General features: G+C 39.8%; 1 protein-coding gene across 1 annotated transcript in view; it reads left to right on the forward strand.

Annotated features, from left to right (window-relative positions):
- SPARCL1 (SPARC like 1) overlaps positions 1 to 19,747 on the forward strand; it is a 53,945-nt gene that overhangs the window by 16,642 nt on the left and 17,556 nt on the right. Inside the window, exons 2-4 of the mRNA XM_082837565.1 lie at positions 12,210 to 12,273; positions 17,026 to 17,196; positions 17,583 to 18,560. Of these exons, the coding sequence (XP_082693691.1) occupies positions 12,220 to 12,273; positions 17,026 to 17,196; positions 17,583 to 18,560 (1,203 nt within the window). The 5' untranslated portion in view covers positions 12,210 to 12,219. The remainder of the gene's footprint in view (positions 1 to 12,209; positions 12,274 to 17,025; positions 17,197 to 17,582; positions 18,561 to 19,747) is intronic.

The following is a 19,747-nucleotide window of genomic DNA, read 5'->3' on the forward strand; positions in this document are numbered from 1 at the left end:
CAATTAAAACTTGAAGTGGTTTCCTACTTGGATCATTCTGTATTTTTGTCTGTTTGCTTGTTTTAACATCTTTATTGGAGTATAATTACTTTACAGTGTTACTTTCTGCTGTATAACAAAGTGAAACAGCTATATGTATACATATATCCCCATATCTCCTTCCTCTTGCATCTCCCTCCCACCCTCCCTATCCCACCCCTCTAGGTAGTCACAAAGCACGGAGCTGATCTCCCTGTGCTAGGTAGCTGCTTCCCAATAGCTATCTATTTTATATTTGGTATTGTATATATATGTCAATGCTACTATCTCACTTCGTCCCAGCTTACCCTTCTGCCTCCCTGTGTCCTCAAGTCCATTCTCTAGGTCTGAGTCTTTATTCCTGTCCTGCCCCTAGGTTCATCGAACATTTTTTTTTTTTTTTTAGATTCCATATATATGTGTTAGCATACAGTATTTGTTTTTCTCTTTCTGACTTACTTCACTATGTATGACAGACTCTAGGTCCACCAACCTCACTACAAATAACTCAACTTCATTTCTCTTTAAGGCTGAGTAATATTCCATTGCATATATGTGCCACATCCTCTTCATTCATTCATCTGTCGATGGACACCTAGGTTGCTTCCATGTCCTGGCTATTGTAAATTGTGCTGCAATGAACATTGTGTACATGTCTCTTTTTGAATTATGGTTTTCTCAGGGTATATGCCCAGTAGTGGGATTGCAGGGTCGTTATGGTAGTCCTATTTTTAGTTATTTAAGGAACCTCCATACTGTTCTCCATAGTGGCTGTATCAATTTACATTCCTACCAACAGTGCAAGAGGGTTCCCTTTTCTCCACACCCTCTCCAGCTTTTATTGTTTGTAGATTTTTTGATGATGGCCATACTGACCGGTATGAGGTGATACCTCATTGTACTTTTGATTTGCATTTCTCTAATGATTAGTGATGTTGAGCATCCTTTCATGTGTTTGTTGGCCATCTGTATATCTTCTTTCAGGAAATGTCTATTTAGGTCTTCTGGCCATTTTTGGATTGGGTTGTTTGTTTTTTTGATGTTGAGCTGCATGAGCTGCTTGTATATTTTGGAGATTAATCCTTTGTCAGTTGCTTCATTTGAAAATATTTTCTCCCATTCTGAGGGTTGTCTTTTGGTCTTGTTTATGGTTTCCTTTGCTGTGCAAAAGCTTTTAAGTTTCACTAGGTCCCATCTGTTTCTTTTTCTTTTTATTTCTATTTCTCTGGGAGGTGGGTCAAAAAGGACCTTGCTGTGATTTATTTCAAAGAGTGTTCTTCCTATGTTTTCCTCTAGAGTTTTATAGTGTCTGGCCTTACATTTAGGTCTTTAATCCATTTTGAGTTTATTTTTCTGTATGGTGTTAGGGAGTGTTCTAATTTCATTATTCTACATGTAGCTGTCCAGTTTTCCCAGCACCACTTATTGAATAGGCTGTCTTTTCTCCGTTGTATACTCTTGCCTCCTTTATCAAAAATAAGGTGGCCAGGGCTTCACTGGTGGCACAGTGGTTGAGAGTCCGCCTGCCAATGCAGGGGACATGGGTTCGTTCCCCGGTCCAGGAAGATCCCACATTCCGGAGCCTGTGCTCCACAATGGGAGAGACCACAGCAGTGAGAGGCCCGCGTACCACAAAAAATAAATAAATAAATAAATAAATAAAATAACGTGACCATATGTGCGTGGGTTTATCTCTGGGCTTTCTATCCTGTTCCATTGATCTATCTTTCTGTTTTTGTGCCAGTACCATACTGTCTTGATTACTGTAGCTTTGTAGTATAGTCTGAAGTCAGGGAGCCTGATTCCTCCAACTCCATTTTAATTTCTCAAGGTTGCTTTGGCTATTCGGGGTCTTTTGCATTTCCATACAAATTGTGAAATTTTTTGTTCTAGTTCTGTGAAAACTGCCATTGGTAGTTTGATAGGGACTGCACTGAATCTGTAGATCACTTTGGGTAGTATAGTCATTTTCACAATGTTGATTCTTCCAATCCAAGAGTATGGTATATCTCTCCGTCTGTTTGTAACATCTTTAACTTCTTTCATCAGTGTCTTTTAGTTTTCTGCATACAAGTCTTCTGTCTCTTTAGTTAGGTTTATTCCTACGTATTTGATTCTTTTTGTTGCAATGGTAAATGGGAGTGTTTCCTTAATTTCTCTTTCAGATTTTTCATCATTACTGTATAGGAATGCAAGAGATTTCTGTGCATTAATTTTGTATCCTGTTACTTTTCCAGATTCATTGATAGCTCTAATAGTTTTCTGGTAGCATCTTTAGGATTCTATGTGTATAGTATCATGTCATTGTCAAACATTGTCAAACATTGTCAAACATTTACTTCTTCTTTTATGATTTGGATTCCTTTTATTTCTTTTTCTTCTCTGATTGCTGTGGCTAAAACTTCTCAAACTATGTTGAATAATAGTGGTGAGCCTGGGCATCCTTGTCTTGCTCCTGATTTTAGAGGAAATGGTTTCAGTTTTTCACCATTGAGAACGATGTTGGCTGTGGGTTTGTTGTATATGGCCTTTATTATGTTGAGGTAAGTTCCCTCTATGCCTACTTTCTGGAGAGTTATTATCATAAATAGGTGTTGAATTTTGTCAAAAGCTTTTTCTGCATCTATTCAGATTATCATATTGTTTTTATCCTTCAGTTTGTTAATATGGTGTATCACATTGACTGATTTGCGTATATTGAAGAATGCTTGCATTCCTGGGATAAACCCCACTTGACCATGGTGTATGATCCTTTTAATGTGCTGTTGGATTCTGTTTGCTAGTATTTTGTTGAGGATTTTTGCATCTATATTCATCAGTGATATTGGCTTGTAGTTTTCTTTCTTTGTGACGTCCTTGTCTGGTTTTGGGTATCCTCTAATTCTTTTTATTTGAGTCTTCTCTCTTTTTTTCTTGATGAGTCCGGCTAATGGTTTATCAATTTTTTTTATCTTCTCAAAGAACCAGCTTTTAGTTTTATTGATTTTCCTATCATTTCCTTCATTTCTTTTTCATTTATTTCTGATCTGATCTTTATGATTTCTTTCCTTCTGCTAACTTTGGGGGTTTTTTGTTCTCCTTTCTCTGATTGCTTTAGGTGTAAGGTTAGATTGTTTATTTGAGATGTTTCTTGAGGTAGGATTTTATTGCTATAAACTTCCCTCTTAGAACTTCTTTTGCTGCATCCCATAAGTTTTGGGTCATCATGTTATCATTGTCATTTGTTTCTAGGTTTTTTTGGATTTCCTCTTTGATTTCTTCAGTGATCTCTTGGTTATTTGTAGAGTATTGTTTAGCCTCCATGTGTTTGTATTTTTTACAGTTTTTTTCCTGTAATTGATATCTAGTCTCATAGTGCTGTGGTTGGAAAAGATACCTGATACGATTTCAATTTCCTTAAATTTACCAAGGCTTGATTTGTGACCCAAGATATGGTCTATCCTGGAGAATGTTCCATGAGCACTTGAGAAAAGAGTGTATCCTGTTGTTCTTGGATGGAATGTCCTATAAATGTCAGTTAAGTCCATCTTGTTTAATGTATCATTTAAAGATTGTGTTTCCTTATTTATTTTCATTTTGGTTGATCTGTCCATTGGTGAAAGTGGGGTGCTAAAGTCTCCTACTATTATTCTGTTACTGTTGATTTCCCCTTTTACAGCTGTTAGCATTTGCCTTATGTATTGAGGTGCTGCTCCGGTGGGTGCATAAATATTTACAATTGTTATATCTTCTTCTTGGATTGATCCCTTGATCATTATGTAGTGTCCTTCTTTGTCTCTTGTAATAGTCTTTATTTTAAGTCTATTCATGTATTCCACAGATGCAGGGTACACCAAGTTGATGATGGAGATTTAATCTGCTGCTCCTGAGGCTGCTGGGGGAGATTTCCCTTTCTCTTCTTTGTTCGCATAGTTCCTGGGGTTCATCTTTGGATTTGGCCCCACCTCTGCATCTAGGTCGCCCTCAGGCTTCTGTTCCCGCCCAGACACGATGTGGTTAAAGGAGCGGCTTATTAGGGGGTTCTGGTTCACTCAGGCCAGGGGGAAGGAGGGGTACGGAATGCAGGGCAAGCCTGAGGTGTCAGAGGCCGTTGTGACGTTGCACCAGCCTGAGGGGTGCCATGTGTTCTCCTGGGGAAGTTGTCCCTGGATCACGCGACCCTGGCAGTGGTGGGCTGCACAGGCTCCTGGGAGGGGAGGTGTGGACAATGACCTCTGCTTGCACACAGGATTCTTGGTGCCTGCAGCTGCAGCCTTAGCGTTTCATGCCCCTCTCTGGTGTCTGAGCTCATAGCCGTGGCTCATGCCCATCTCTGGAGCTCGTTTAGGCTTGCTCTGCCTCTGTGGGCACACAGGGAAGGAATCCCCTCTCCTCGTGCACCCCGAAACAATGGTCTCTTGCCTCTTAGGCATGTCCAGACTTTTTCCCGGACTCCCTCGCAGCTAGCCATGGTGCACTAACCCCTTCAGGCTGTGTTCACACAGCCAACCCCAGTCCTCTCCCTGGGATCGGACCGAAGCCCAAGCCTCTTGGGCTGGTGAGTGCTGGTTGGCACCAATCCTCTGTGCAGGAATCTCTCCGTTTTGCCCTCCGCACCCCTGTGGCTGTGCTCTCCTCCATGGCTCCGAAGATTCCCCCTGCCCAGCCCCTGTCTCCGCCATTGAAGGGGCTTCCTGGTGTGTGGAAACTGTTCCTCCTTCACAGCTCCCTCCCACTGGTGCAGGTCCTGTCCCTATTCTTTTATCTCTGTTTTTTCTTTTGCCCTACCCAGGTACGTGGGGAGTTTCATGCCTTTGGGGAAGTCTGAGGTCTTCTGCCAGCATTCCGTAGGTGTTCTATAGGAGTTGTTCCACGTGTAGATATATTTCTGATGTATTTGTTGGGAGGAAGGTGATCTCCATGTCTTACTCCTCCACCATCTTGAAGGTCCCCTCCCCACTTGCTATAAACATTCTAAATGACATAACCATATTCTGTCTTTAAATTTTGTTTTTGATTTCAGGATAGAAATAAACATGAGACCCCTAAAAAATAGTTCCAACTTGGGACACAGTAAATAATCAGGGACCATGCAGCAAAAGTTGGGGTTGACTCCCCCAAATCCTGCACAACTGGCCACCTAAGCTCAGAGGACAAACCCTATACTTATCCTGCCTTCATGTCTTCTCCACAGCTATGCCAAGAATATTGGCATTCTATAGCTCCTTTGGGTTAAGGCCAATGTGAAGATACCTCTTACCCGGACTAGAAAGACATTAACTTAGACATTTTCTTATCTTCTACCTATGGATTCATTGCATGTAGAAAACTAGAATTTAAATATGTGGAATATAGGACATGTGAGTTTGTTTCATTGAGTGAACTAAATGTGAAAATAGTTTGTAACTAGGACTCCTGGGTAGCTTGATATCACCAAGGGGAAGAAGACATGAAAAGAGGGAGGAGAAAAAGTAAGGAACACTAAAGATTCATTTCCCTTATACCACACTAAATATAAGACACAAACGGCTATAATGATAATATTGATGACAGCCACCAGGCAGAGCAATGGAAATAATAATCACTTACACGTGTATGTTATTTCAGAGTTTGCAAAGAGCTTCCCTACTTCAGTGGCTCCCTTTGACATTGGAATTGTTATTCCCATTCTATAGAAGAAGTTTGGAGAGATTAAGTAATTTTCTCAAAGTAGCATTTAGGACTTGGCAGTACTAGGGCCCAAAGCCAGACTTCTCATTTCTAGTTTGCAGCCTGTTTTGCGAGACCATGTGAGAACCCTGGATTCTGAGTCCACAGTGCAGCATTCTAGTTCTTGCTCACCTCTTAAGTCTTGCACATTTAGCCAAATAATTTATATTCTTCAAGCTTCTGTTTCTTTATAGCTAAATATTATCTACCCTCCTTTTCTTGTTGGATAAAATGAAACAGTATACAAGAAAACCTTTTATACACTGTGAAATGCTCTATAAATGTGAGGAAGGTGTAACTAAGCCCAACTTAATGACTGATATTTCTAGGGGCCTCACCTCAACGTATCCTTACAGTTTTTCCTCCCTTTTGTCTGGAAGAACAAAGAGTCTCCTTCTCTTCAAAGTTAAACCTTCCACCTGTGCTTATATGAGACCAGCAAATATTTATCAAGGGCTTACTGAGAGTCTATTGCCTCACTTAATGTCCATCATGATTTTACAGATAAAGAACTGAGATTCCTAAAAGCTGAATAATTTACCCAAGATTATGCAAATTAAGTATTAGAGCCCAGGAAGTCCCATTTCAGAGCCTATGTCTTTAATCACTGTGCAATATTTCCTCCCCAATGACTCAGGCAACTTCTTTGTTTTCCCCCATTTCAGTTATCTATTACTGCGTAACAATCCAGCCCCAAATTAAATGGCTTAAAACCAGTCCCCCTATTTGCACATGATTCTGCAATCTGTACTGAGTTCAACTGGGTCATTCTTCTGTTGACTTTGTCTGGAGTCACTCATGAGGCTCCAACCAGCTGGGAGCTTAACTGGGGCTGAACCATCCCTTGTGGTTTCTCATCCTCCAGGGTTCTCTTCATGTGGCTGCTTATCATTCAGTGGTCTGGACCAGCCTCTAGTCCGAGCATTTTTATAGCATGGAAGATGGCTTCCACAGGAGGACAAATCCCACTTTGCAAGTGCTTCCCAGGCCTCTGCTGGCATCCTACTTGCTAATGTCCCTTTGGCCAGAACTAGTCACAAAACCAAGGGCAAAGTCACAGGGTATGAAACCCAGGAGGTGCAGGTCCCTGGAGGCCATGATATTTACCATGTCTCCTCTCTTCCCATCTATCTTCTCATTCATTACTTATGTTTCCCCCTCAGCATAGAAAAGACTTGGAGGACCACATCTGAATACAAGTAAAAGTTTCCTGTGACTGCATTTCCCCTTTAGCTACCATCTCCATCTCACTCTCTTTCCTTTCATGGCCAACCATCTTTAAGAGTGGTCTACACTCACTGTCTTCACTCCATTACTGTCTATCTACTCCCCAGTCACTGGAGACTGGCCTCTACCAACACTGTTGCACCAAAACTACACTCCCTCAACTCTCCAGTAACCTCTGCATTTCCAAATGCAGTGGAGAATCTCTAGACTTGTTTACTTTGACCTCTCTGTAACATTTAATGTTTTCTTTTTCTTATGCGACTCTCCTTTCTCTCATCCTTTGTATATTTAGTTCTACCCATCCTCTAATGGCACCTAATGGTCTTCACTCACCAGGGTTCTGGCTCCTGCCCTCTGTTCTACTCACTGTATAGATTTTCATGCGAAAAACACTCAAACTATACCTTTAGCCCCAAACTCTATGCTTACCTCCAGACCCATTCATTTAAGTATATCTCTACTCAAATCCAACAAGTCCAAAACGAATCATCATCTTTCCTCTAAAACTCTTATAATCCCTTATATTTGTATTACCACCACCCTTTACCCAGTTGCCCAAATTAGAAATGTGATAGCCCAAGGCTCGTCCTTCGCTTCTTCCCACAGTATACAATTTGACATTGAGTCTTATCTGTTCCGGCTTTAAATATTTCTCATAACTATCCAGTGGTATACTGGCAAATGTTTAGCTACCAGCTTTTGCAGGGGATGGGGGATGAGTAGCATTTGATGATTTCCATGGTGTAATCCTCCCACCATGGTTGATTTCAAGCTACTAATGTGACATCACTGAATAGAATTGGGAAGAGAAGTGCATTACCACACATTATATAGTGTTTCCACCTACAGATACAACAGGCATAAATAACTTCAAGAGAGTAGTAGCAGTAAAAGTAGTAAAATAAGTATAAAATGATGAGTTTTGAGTATTTATTTCTTTTGTTTTTAATATAACTAAATTGTAAGTGTATATACTTTAATTTTCAGTGATGGCTTTGTTTAATAGCCAGCTCACCAAATTCCTGGAAATTTAACAACTGGCTCTCATGAGCCAGTACAAGCTGGATCTATCCCCCTCTTTCCCGTTCTCAAGACCAGAGGCAAAATTTAAGGCTCTGACCACCTGTCATCTTGATATTGCAATTTCCTCCTAGTAAGTCTTTCTACTCATCTGTCCCCCACATCGCTGTCCCAAGGACCCTTTCTAACACTCAGATCTGATTATATCATTCCCCCACTTACAGTCATTGAAGACCCATAGCTTTTCAACTGGAACTTAAAATTCCTAGTTTATTGCACAGAGACTTGCCTTGTTTTGAGCCTTATCTCCCTCTGCTTCACCCACTAACACCTTAGCAACTCAAACATATGCTGTCTTATGACTCTGGACCTTCCCCCATGCTGCTTCCACCCTCTAGATTGCCCTTCCATCTTTCACACAGCTAACTAGTACTGAGTGGTTTTTCAGATCTCAGGTTAAGAACTCCCTCCTCTGAAAGTCTTTTCTATACAGTGGCAGTATAGAGTACTGATTAAGAACATGGACATAAAACCAAACAGCTAGGTCTCTAATGTCGGTTCTGCCACTTAACTGCGTAACCTTGAACACATTACTTAACCTTAGTTTCCTTACTAATAAAATGATGAAAATAAAGTGCTACCTTGTAGAATTGTTGGGAAGATTCAAAGAGTTACTATGTGCAAAACCCTCAGAACAGTGCCTGTAACTTAAGCCCTTAGGACTCAGTAAATGTTAGCAATATTAACTACCTAACTGTAAATGCTTACCTGTATTTCCACAGCATTATGTACACACTCATCACATGATACTAAATCACTGATTTACTTGACTTCCTCATTTGTAACTCTTCAGACAGGAACCATGTGGCCCTGTGCTTAGGCAGTGTCTAGTAAGTGCTCAATAAATGAATAACAGAGTAGATGAGTGATGCAAGCTCTGGCCAACTGGGCACGTTTCTTTTTGACTCATTCAGCTGCATTAGATTTAAGAGAGTGAAGGCAATTTGTGAGATCCTATGATCAAATCAAAGGGAAATATTCTCTCAAGTTTAATTAGCTATACATAGTGCTATAAAAACTAAAATCAGAAGGAAATTAGTTTTAAAACCCACAATGCTTTTGCTGATTTTTGCTTCCTCTTTATGTCGCTACCATTTATAAGAAATGTGGTAACGGTGTCTTAGCCTAATTCCATTGTTATTTGTGATGAATGTAGGAAAGACTCCTCAAGTTAAAGGGAGCTTTGGTAAATGTGTGGGCAAAAGAGACTCTAAATGTCCACTGGAAAATTATTCTGACGTCACAGCAAAAATTAAATTCTATTATTTTCTGAGGCTATAAGTTGTTTATCTAAGAATCGCAATTTGACTTTTATGGAAAATGAAAAAAGAAAGAAGAAAGATGTATTGAGCATCTCCTAGGTATCAGGCATTTTTACAAATACTATTTCTTCTAATCTTCACAAAACTGAATTAGATGTTGTATTGGGGTTCTCCAGGGTGGCAGGGAATAGATATGTGTTTATGTTTATATAGAGAGAGATTGATTATAAGAAATTGGCTCATTCAACTATATACACTGATAAGGTTCCATGATTTGGCTTCTGCTAGCTGGAGACCCAGTAAGCATGGTGATCTCATGTAACTGTGCAGTTCTAGTCTGAAGGCCTGAGCACCAGGAACTGATGGTATATGTTCCAGACCAAGGGCAGGAGAAGACCAATGTTCCCACTCAAACAGGGAGGCTGAGAGAGCAAATTCTCCCTTATTCCAACTTTTTGTTGGCCCTCAACAGATCTGATGAAGCCCACCCACACTGGAAGGGCAATCAGCTTTATGCAGTCTACTGATTCAAATGCTAATCTCTTCTGGAAACACCTTCACAGACACATCTAGAAATAATGTTTAACCAGATACCCGGGCATCCCACAGGCCAGTCAAGTTGTCGCATAAAAGTAACCATCACAGACGTTACCCCCATTTTCAGATGGGGAATCTGAGGTTCAGAGGGTTAAGTAATTTTCCAAAGATTACATGGATGGCAAGTGTGGGTTCAAGTTCAAATACATGTGTTTCTAATCCCAAAGCACCACGTTCCTTCTACTAAGACAGTAAGTCTAAATCAGGTGACTTTGCCCTCCAGGGTCACTTGGCCATGTCTAAAGACATTTTTGGTTGTCATAACTGGTGGGGATTGAGGGACTTGCTACTGACATACAATGGGTAGACGTTAGGGATGCTGCTAAATGTCCTACGATGCACAGGACGGTCCTCACAACTGAAAATTATGCAGCCCAAGATGCTAATAGTGCCAAGATAAAGAGACTCTGCCTGAAACTCTACTATATTAACGGTTTTCCAAAACAGTAGACTAGTAATAACATGCTGATCTAAAATATAAATGACTAGAGTTCCATAAACCTAATAAATACTGGTGAAAAGAGTGAATGAACGTTAAATTCTAGATTATGATTTATTTTAATAGCCTCACCTACCTTGGAAAATTTGGGAAGAATAAGTGATGGGTACATGGGAAAGTACTTTGAAAAGGGAGACAATTTCTAGGTCCAGACAAAAACAAAATATTGTTCAAGAAAAGAAATGTAAGTATTATTCAACACAAGAAACTGCTACTTGGCTCAGCTATGAAGAATATTTACCTTGTCAAAATGTCAAATAGTGATTTAAATAAGAATTGTGATACAATTATTTTAGGAAGAGGGGGAGGGGAAGGAGGAGAAGAAGAGTACTGTGTGCATGTGTGCGTGCATGTGCTGTGTGTGTGTGAACTGAGAGCTGTTACAGTATTAAATTAGTTGAATAATGTTAAATATTAAGATATTTTTAAATACCCACTTAAGCATTTATTTAAAAATATTGAGTAACTAGCAGAAGAAATTCCTCACTTTCTTTATAAACATCAAAGTAATATTTAAAGCTGTATGGATGTATTTATATATAAAGCTATGACTCTAAAAAATCATTTAAAAAGTCATATTCTAGTTCTGGGAGATCCAGAGAATCTCTATTAAAGAATAAAAAGTGTACCCCTAATCCCAGTCAGAGTTCAGACTACCAGGCTTAGGGATACTCTGCAAGAAAATGTAGACAGCCCACTCTTTTAAGAGTTCATGTGGAGGCCAATTTACTTCGCCTCCCTGAGCCTTACTGGTTTCATCTCTAAATTAAATAAGTTCATTTGGAACTAATTAAACTCAAATGCATGGCAAATAACAAAAATGAGACAGACCAGGTACAACAGCCAGCATCACTTATAGATGATAGTCTCAACTCAGATCCAGCCAGCGGTTGCCATAAAGACATATTGGTGCTAAGAGGCTCAATGGTTCAAGAGAAACTACAAATCTGAACTTTCACATGAAAGCTCCAGATTTTAGAATGCTAGTTTAAAACACACAGTGCCTGCCAAACCCAACCCATCTGCAAGCCACCACCAGCTCACAGATTCCCAATGTGCGACCTCTAAATTAGTGAACATGGATGGCCCCTGTAGGGCAGTGCAATGTCTCATTTCTAAAAATCTCTACTGAATGTATGAGTTTCTCCAACACCAAAGAAGCAGTTTGTTTAATCCAAACCTGACCCACTATATTACTTCACTTTGTGACTTCTGCATTCACTGTGAACACTCACAAATCTTCAGAACCAAGATCTGCATAAAGCCTTTATCCAAGAAAGCACAGTCATCAACAAAGCTAGGTGGGCTTCCCTGGTGGCACAGTGGTTAAAAATCTGCCTGCCAACGCAGGGGACACGGGTTCGATCCCCGGTCCGGGAAGATCCCATGTGCCACGGAGAAGCTAAGCCCGTGTGCCACAACTACTGAGCCCGCGTGCCACAACTACTGAAGCCTGCGCTCTAGAGTCCGTGCTCCACAACAAGAGAAGCAACCGCAATGAGAAACCCGTGCGCCACAACTAGAGAAAGCTCGTGCACAGCAATGAAGACCCAACGCAGCCAAAAATAAAAGAAATAAATTAATAGAAACAAAACAAAACAAAGACAGGTTCTGCCAAACACAGCTGGGCCAAAAAATCAAGGAGTCATTCTCAGAGTGACATGATTGGGTAAAAACTGTCATTAATCGGTCTTTTCAGACATGTTAGTCCACAAGGACAACAATTGCCTTTAAATACAAAGGACAGTATCAAGCTCAATATTTGCTAAGCAGAGTATCTTTTAATCTTTTACAAGGAAATTTTACCCACTACTGCTAATTATCTTCTTGGTTTACAGGTCTAGAAAAATGAAGTCTGTGATTTTTTTCCTATTCATTTTGGAAACTGCAGTTGCAATCCCGGTAAATATCCTTTCTTCTACTGTTACATCTCTCCTTCCTGACATTCAATTTAGAAATCCTCCATTTAAAAGAAAATGTTCTTCAGCTTGTGCTATTTACTTAGTAGCATGTTAACCATATCACTTGTGAGGTGCTTTTGATTTTATATAGCCCTAAATTTTTAAGAAATAAACAAATCAGGGACCACCCTCCCTAAATAAATAAATAAATAAATAAAATGTTCTTATAGAATGGTTTGAAGTTCTCTTTTTTAATTTTTTTATGTTTATTGGCGTATAGTTGACTTACAATGTTGTGCTAGTTTCAGGTGTACAGCAAAGTGAATCAGTTATACATATACACATGTCCACTCTTCTTTAGATTCTTTTCCCATATAGGCCATTACAGAGTACTGAGTAGAGTTCCCTGTGCTGTACAGGAGGTCCTTATTAGTTATCTATTTTATATATAGTAGTGTGTATATGTCAGTCCCAATCTCCCAATTTATCCCTTCCCCACCTTACCCCCCTGGTAACCATAAGTTTGTTTTCTACATCTGTAACTCTATTTCTGTTTTGTAGATAAATTCATTTTTATTTTAATCAAATTATTTTTTTCCCAAGCAAGGAATGAATGACTAGTAAAAATGAAATAAGGTACTTTAAAGAAATATATTTCTTGGGAATTCCCTGTTGGTCCAGTGGTTAGGAATCCATGCTTCCACTGCAGGGGGCCCGGGTTCAATCCCTGGTCGGGGAACTAAAATGCCGCAAGCCGCGAGACACAACAAAAAAAAGGTCGACAAAAAATATATTTCTTTAAGAGCTAACAGGTTCTACAAGATACAAGTACGCAGCTGAAAGTGTCGACTAACAGTCTATTAGCCAGGGAATATGCCCAAATACCAAAGAGAACAGGAAGAAATAAATTCTCCTATGGAAGCTCACCAGGCTAATATGAAAAATCTAAGAAATTAGTATGAGAAATCTTGGAGCAAATACCCACACTCGCCAGCAGCATTTTCTTCAAGATCAATACATACTGGCTGAGAAATTCTGAGTCTATAATGAAAGCAAGACCCAATAGGTTAGGGACAGGAAATGATATGGTAACCATAAATCAGCTCCTAACTCACACTTGGGGGTACGTCCAAGCAAACATGCTGAAAGCAGACAGGACCAGAACCTTCTTTTCTTCACAGCCAGATATACTAGCCCCACTATTTACACTGCAATAAATCAGCCACACCACAAATCAGATCATCTGAGACCATGTCAGCAGCCTCAAAATACCTGAACGTTGTCTTTGTTGATTTAATGGGACCGCAGCTTGGATGATTGTTTGGCTATCTCCCAAAGCATCCATATCATCCTTAATCAGACTAAAGGATTTGTGCCATTTTTTCCTTTTCACCAAATGGATGAATCAACCTCCTTGAAATAGACAAAGCAATTTATCTCTTGTTCCTTCTCTCCTTCCCTCTCTACTACGTCTAAGATTCTGTCCTTGCTTCTGTTGTTGTTTAAAGATTTATTTATTTATATATTTTATTTATTTTTGACTGCGTCGGGTCTCAGTTGCAGCACGCGGGATCTTTCTTTGTGGTGCACGGGCTTCTCTCTAGTTGTGGCGTGCAGGTTTTCTCTTCACTAGTTGTGTGGTGCGCGAGCTCCAGGACACGGGGGCTCTGTAGTTTGCGGCACATGGGCTCTAGGTGAGGCGTGTGAGCTCAGTAGTTGCTACACGCGGGCTTAGTTGCCCCGCAGCATGTGGGATCTTAGTTCCCTAAGCAGGGATCGAACACGTGTACTCTGCATTGTAAGGCAAATTCTTTACCACTGGACCACCAGGGAAGTCCCTGTCCTTGCTTTTTGGATAGCTTCTGGTTGACAGATGTATCAGCAAGGATAAACACCATGCCACCCAGACCAAGTAGTTCTTAGAAAAAAGAATTTGTGAGCACTGCTAAGAATCATGCTTAAGTAACGAGGAGCTACTCCAGCTGTAATTATAAATTCTCCTCTGAAATTACATAAGTGGAATAATTAATATGTTCAGCACAGAGAGAAGTTCCCACAGGACCATTGTTTTCTCTTGAAAATGCGGTTTGCCCTTGCAGCTGTTGCCACTATGTAAACAAGCATCAAAAGGGTCTTTGAACTAAATGTTTGAATGACACGCCTGCATATAGACATGTTCCAGATGTTTCCCTGCTAGGAAAATTTTTTTCATAGACTCAGTCCCGTGTTAAAAAACTAAGTATCGGGCTTCCCTGGTGGCACAGTGGTTGAGAGTCCGCCTGCCGATGCAGGGGACACGGGTTCGTGCCCCGGTCCGGGAGGATCCCACATGCCATGGAGTATCTGGGCCCGTGAGCCATGGCAGCTGAGCCTGCACGTCTGGAGCCTGTGCTCCGCAGCGGGAGAGGCCACAGCAGTGACAGGCCTGCGTACCGCAAAAAAACAAAACAAAACAAAACAAAACAAAAAAACCCACTAAGTATCTTCTCAAAGGATATACCTGTTAAAAATCTTGTATCATTTTCCCTGCCTACCTGAAATCTCCAGAAATAAGTGAGTTCTATATGGTTCAGAGAAACCACACAGATTTCCAGAGGGTATGTTGTTACATGTGGAGAGAATAATGAAACAGAATTTCACTTTCTGAAAATTTCTGAAAGATAAACTGCTGTGTTTCTGAAAGATAAGCTGTTGCCTTTCTTCCAGCTTGCTGAGGGGGAGTGGAGGAAGAAGGGTGCAGAGACAGGGAGCAGTTCTCCATTAATAAGCAGAAAGTCTCCTCCACTATTGTCCTCCATCAGGCCCCTGCCAGCAACTTGCCAAACTGGCCACCGTTCTTTCTCCATGCTCCTCTTAAAAATGGCTTCTCTGGAAATTTTTTCAAATATGATCATTCCTTTTAGTTGAAAAGGTAATAAGAAGCAAGAGAAGAAACCACATCTAAAAAAAATCCTGGGGGTGGAGGGATGAACTGGGAGATTGGGACTGACATATATACACGACTATGTATAAAATAGGTAACTAATGAGAACCTACTGTAGAGCACAGGGAACTCTACTCAGTGCTCTGTGGTGACCTAAATGGGAAGGAAATCTTAAAAAGAGTGGATATATGTATACATATAACTGATTCACTTTGCTGCGCAGCAGAAACTAACACAACGTTGTAAAGCAACTATACTCCAATAAAAATTAATAAAACAATATAGGACTTCCCCAGCAGTCCAGTGGTTAAGACTCTGCCTTCCAATGTAGAAGGCGTGGGTTTGATCCCTGGTCAGGGAAATAAGATCCCACATGCTGTGGGGTGTGGCCAAAAACTAAATAAATAAATAAATAATAGAATAGAATAGAATAGAATAAAATAAAATAGATAACCAACAAGGACCTACTGTATAGCACAGGAAACTCTGCTCAATATTATGTAACAACCTAAATGGGAAAAGAATTTGAAAACGAATAGACACATGTATATGTATAACTGAATCACTTTGCTGTACACCTGAAACTAACACAACATTGTTAATCAACTATACTCCAATATGAAATAAAAACTTTAAAAAAGTAATTTATATTTGACTTTAAAATTAAATCAATCAATAAAATCCTGTACTCCATGACTTTCTTTACATTATATAATCAGCACTACAGGACCTGGTAATGGAGTAAAGACAAGTCAATTCAAATAAAATCTGAGTTTTATACTTATACCTGGACCTGTCTGACATGAGTGTTCACAGTATCTCTCTAATAAAGATCTGTGATGTATACCTGCCTAAGATATCAGACAGTTCATATTGTTACCACTGTGTGATATTACTACTAGCTATAGTAATTTTTCACTTGGGTTACCCCTTAAAATTCACAAAATGTCTTGTATACATAGCCTTACCTTGATATTTCTGCTCACCTCACCTTGAGAGATGAGAGAGTACAGATGAACAATTTGTCAAACCACCACACATAGTAAATAGCAGAGTCAAGACTTGAAGGAAGGTCTCTTATCTCTACGTCCAGTTGTTCAACTTCTCCATCATGTATCACCGCCCAGCTCTTCATCTATGCCTCCAGTCTTGCTAGAAATAGAGCTATTCCTATAAAGGAAATAATACTCCATAGCTGTTCAGCCCTACTAGACTTGGTGTCCTGTTTCATACAGTTTTTCAATTAGTTCAAGATTAAAATTATTTTTTAAAGATTAAAATTATTTATTAATTTTTTAAAATTAATTAAAATTATTTTTTTACTACATGATTTCCTGATGAATATAAGACTGATAGAGTTAGGAAAGTATGCAAATATTGAATAAAGGGTTTATAACTTTTCCTGCTAATTATCAGTGAGTACTTAAAAGTTAATTTAAGAAAATGCACAGTGCTATAGCCTATGGTTAATTTGATTTCAACTTTATGCTAAACAACATTTTTCAAAATTATAAAGTACAAATGCTTTGTAAAAGTTTGAAAAATACAGAAAATAATTCCAAAAATCAAAGGTTGCTATTATTGAAATCATTTTGGCCCTATCTTCCCCCATTCTCTGCATATATAACTTTTTCTTCATCATGATTGGGATTTTGTTTTCACTTAAGATTATATTCTCACTATTTGCTTGTATCTTTAAAAATTCTAGAGAATATCTTTTAACTGATGTATAAATGAAATATATTACTACTAACAATGATGACGAAAAAAGTAGCTAGAAATTTTTAACATTTAGGCATGAATAACAAACCAGTTTTTAATTTTTTTCAGACACAAGCAAGGTTCCTATCTGATCATTCCAACCCAACTGCTGATTCCTTGAGTTCCTTCCAACAGGCTGAAATGTTGGTAACATCTGAGCACACAGCAATCCCCACTGTAAGGGCTGAAGATGCAGAAAATGAAACTGAAGTATCCATAGAAGACCATCCCACTCATAAGGTAAAAGTAACATGGTTATACTAGTACAGACTTTTGTCTCTCAAGGTCTCAATTCTAAAGCGTGGTCAAAGAGACTACCTGATTCACTCTAAGTTTAATTTTTTTAAGATGATGATCACATCAACTGCCTCCAATCTCTAACAGAATTGTGAGGATTAATGAGTTTTACTTCTTGGGCTGAAGTGCTACATAATTGTTTTATTTCAAAAAATTCAAGTTCAGGTTAAACTTGTAGCTATCGAATGTGAAGAACATCAAAAGTAAGTTTATAAGACATTACGTGAAGGAAAAGAATGAAGAAATATCCAATGTTGGTTTATGAATTGTAAATATGATGTAGATATGACATAATCATTTGTTTCAAGGATAAACTTTTTTCTTTTTAGCCTGAAAAATCTTCAGTACTAAAGTCAGAGGAGGAAAACCATGACCAGTCAGCAGATCAGGACCAGAGTTACAGCCAACACCTGGGATTACAGGATCAAGAGAAAAGTGAAAGTGACTTAATTGAGAATTTGGAGTATACACCAACTGAAGGTACACTGGACCTTAAAGAAGATATGAGTGAGCCTCCAAAGGAAAAGCTCCCCGAGAGATTCCTTGGTCATGATGTTAGTCCCACTGTAGATTCTAATCAACAAGAAAGCATCACAGAGACAGAGGAAAACCAAGAACAACCTATAAATGACTCACATCCTCAGTTGAACGGGAGCAGCAAACAGAGCCAAGACCTAAGTGTTCAAGGAAACCAAGAGCAGGGTCCAAATATCCCAAATGGAGATGAGGAAGAGCCAGGTAAAATTGGTACCCACAATGATAACCAAGAAAGGGAGAGAGAAGTTCCTGAGCACCATTCTACCAGCAATCAGGAAGAAGACAGTACACAGTCTGATGGTATTTTGGAAGAGTCCTATCAACCAACTCAAGTAAGCAAGATGCAGAAAGATGAATTTGAACAGGGCGGCCAAGAACAAGAAGAGGAAAACTCCAATGCAGAAATGGAAGAGGAAACTGCATCAAAAATCAGTAAGCCCAATCAAGATAAAGAATGGCAGAGCCGAGAAGCACAGCCTGGCCTTGAAGTTATCAGCAACCATGAGGAGATGGACAAAAAGACTCTTTCTGAGCCTTTGCTGGTGGAGCCTACGGATGGTAACATCATGCCCGGAAATCACGGGACTGATGATGACGGCGATGATGGCCCCAGGCACAATGCGAGTGAGGAGTACTTCAACCCAAGCGAGGCTTTCCTGGAGAATGAAAGAGCTCAATCCAATTACTATCACATTAACTATGAGGAGCAAAGAGAAAAAGCACGTGAGAATGAGAATGTAGATACCAGCGAACCTGTAGAAAACCGAGGGGTGAGATTGTTTACAATGATGCTTGTCCGATAAAGTGGTTAGCTTTTCAAAAAATAGCCATGACCTTTCTCTGTGCTCCTGCAATCCCTTGTGCTCATCTCTTAGTACATTACTAAAATATATTATAATTATTTATTTTTCTCTACATCTCCATCATTAGTCTGAAAATGCCTGTTTTATTTGGGTTCCCCTAGAAGCATATCCTGGATTTTAGTGCAGTTTGTTTGAGAAGTTCAGGGAACAAAGGAAGCTAATCAACGGTACATAATTAAAGCCATGGAAAGCACATTCCTCTGAATTAGCCCCTTTGGAGAGTGAGGGACCTATGGCTTTTATAGAAGCTGAGGATTACTAGGAGAGGTGTGAATTCCCCAGCACTTCCAGTCTGTCCTTGGGCAGGCCATATAGAGTGTCGTGGTTTTCCAGGCACAGAGATGCAGATACCGGCAGTTGAACGTCCCTGGCACTAACTAGAGTGGTAAATTCTGATAGATAAGAGGGATGGGAGGCATGACAACTGCTGCTCTCATGCCTTGATAGCAGGTGCCAGGTCATAGTCAAGTTGATCACCAATGTCTAGCAAAATGCCTCTAACATAATAACGTAAGAGATCCAGCAATGTTTATTGATTTAGCTATAAAGGCAAAGAACAAAGACTTCAGCTACAGCTTTTTGAAGCAAACACACACCAAAATGATAATCGGGAAACAGCAACAGGGTGAGGGAAGGGAAGAAACATATTGCAATTTGGTTGTTTAATCATTTGGAGCTTTCATGCAAAACTCTGGCAGCCACCCACCAGGAGCACCTAGCACAGCTTTTGGTGGGCAAGGTGAATACTAACTTCGATTCCTGAGAACTCTGCTGCCATTCTAAGGCAGGAGTTTTCTTACATTTTAGAAACCTGGTAAGAAACGTTTCCCAATAGCGTCACAGAGATTACTAATGTAATCATGTCTTAACTATAGAATCACATGGGAATACCACATTTCTACTGTTTTCCCAAACCAAAGGGGAGGTTCCAACTTCGCTTCTGATGTTAGTTCCAATGTTTATTGGGTAACCCCTAGAGATATAGCACTGAACCCAGTTCATAAAGATAGAAATGGCTCCTGTTCTCAGAGGGTTACTGTCTATTTCCACGGCTGCGGCTGGTGTCTTCTCCTTCTGAGATCTGAAACGATCGG

The sequence above is a fragment of the Leucopleurus acutus genome (genome assembly GCF_964270905.1).
Source record: "Leucopleurus acutus genome assembly, chromosome: 4".
Classification (NCBI taxonomy): Eukaryota; Metazoa; Chordata; class Mammalia; order Artiodactyla; family Delphinidae; genus Leucopleurus; species Leucopleurus acutus.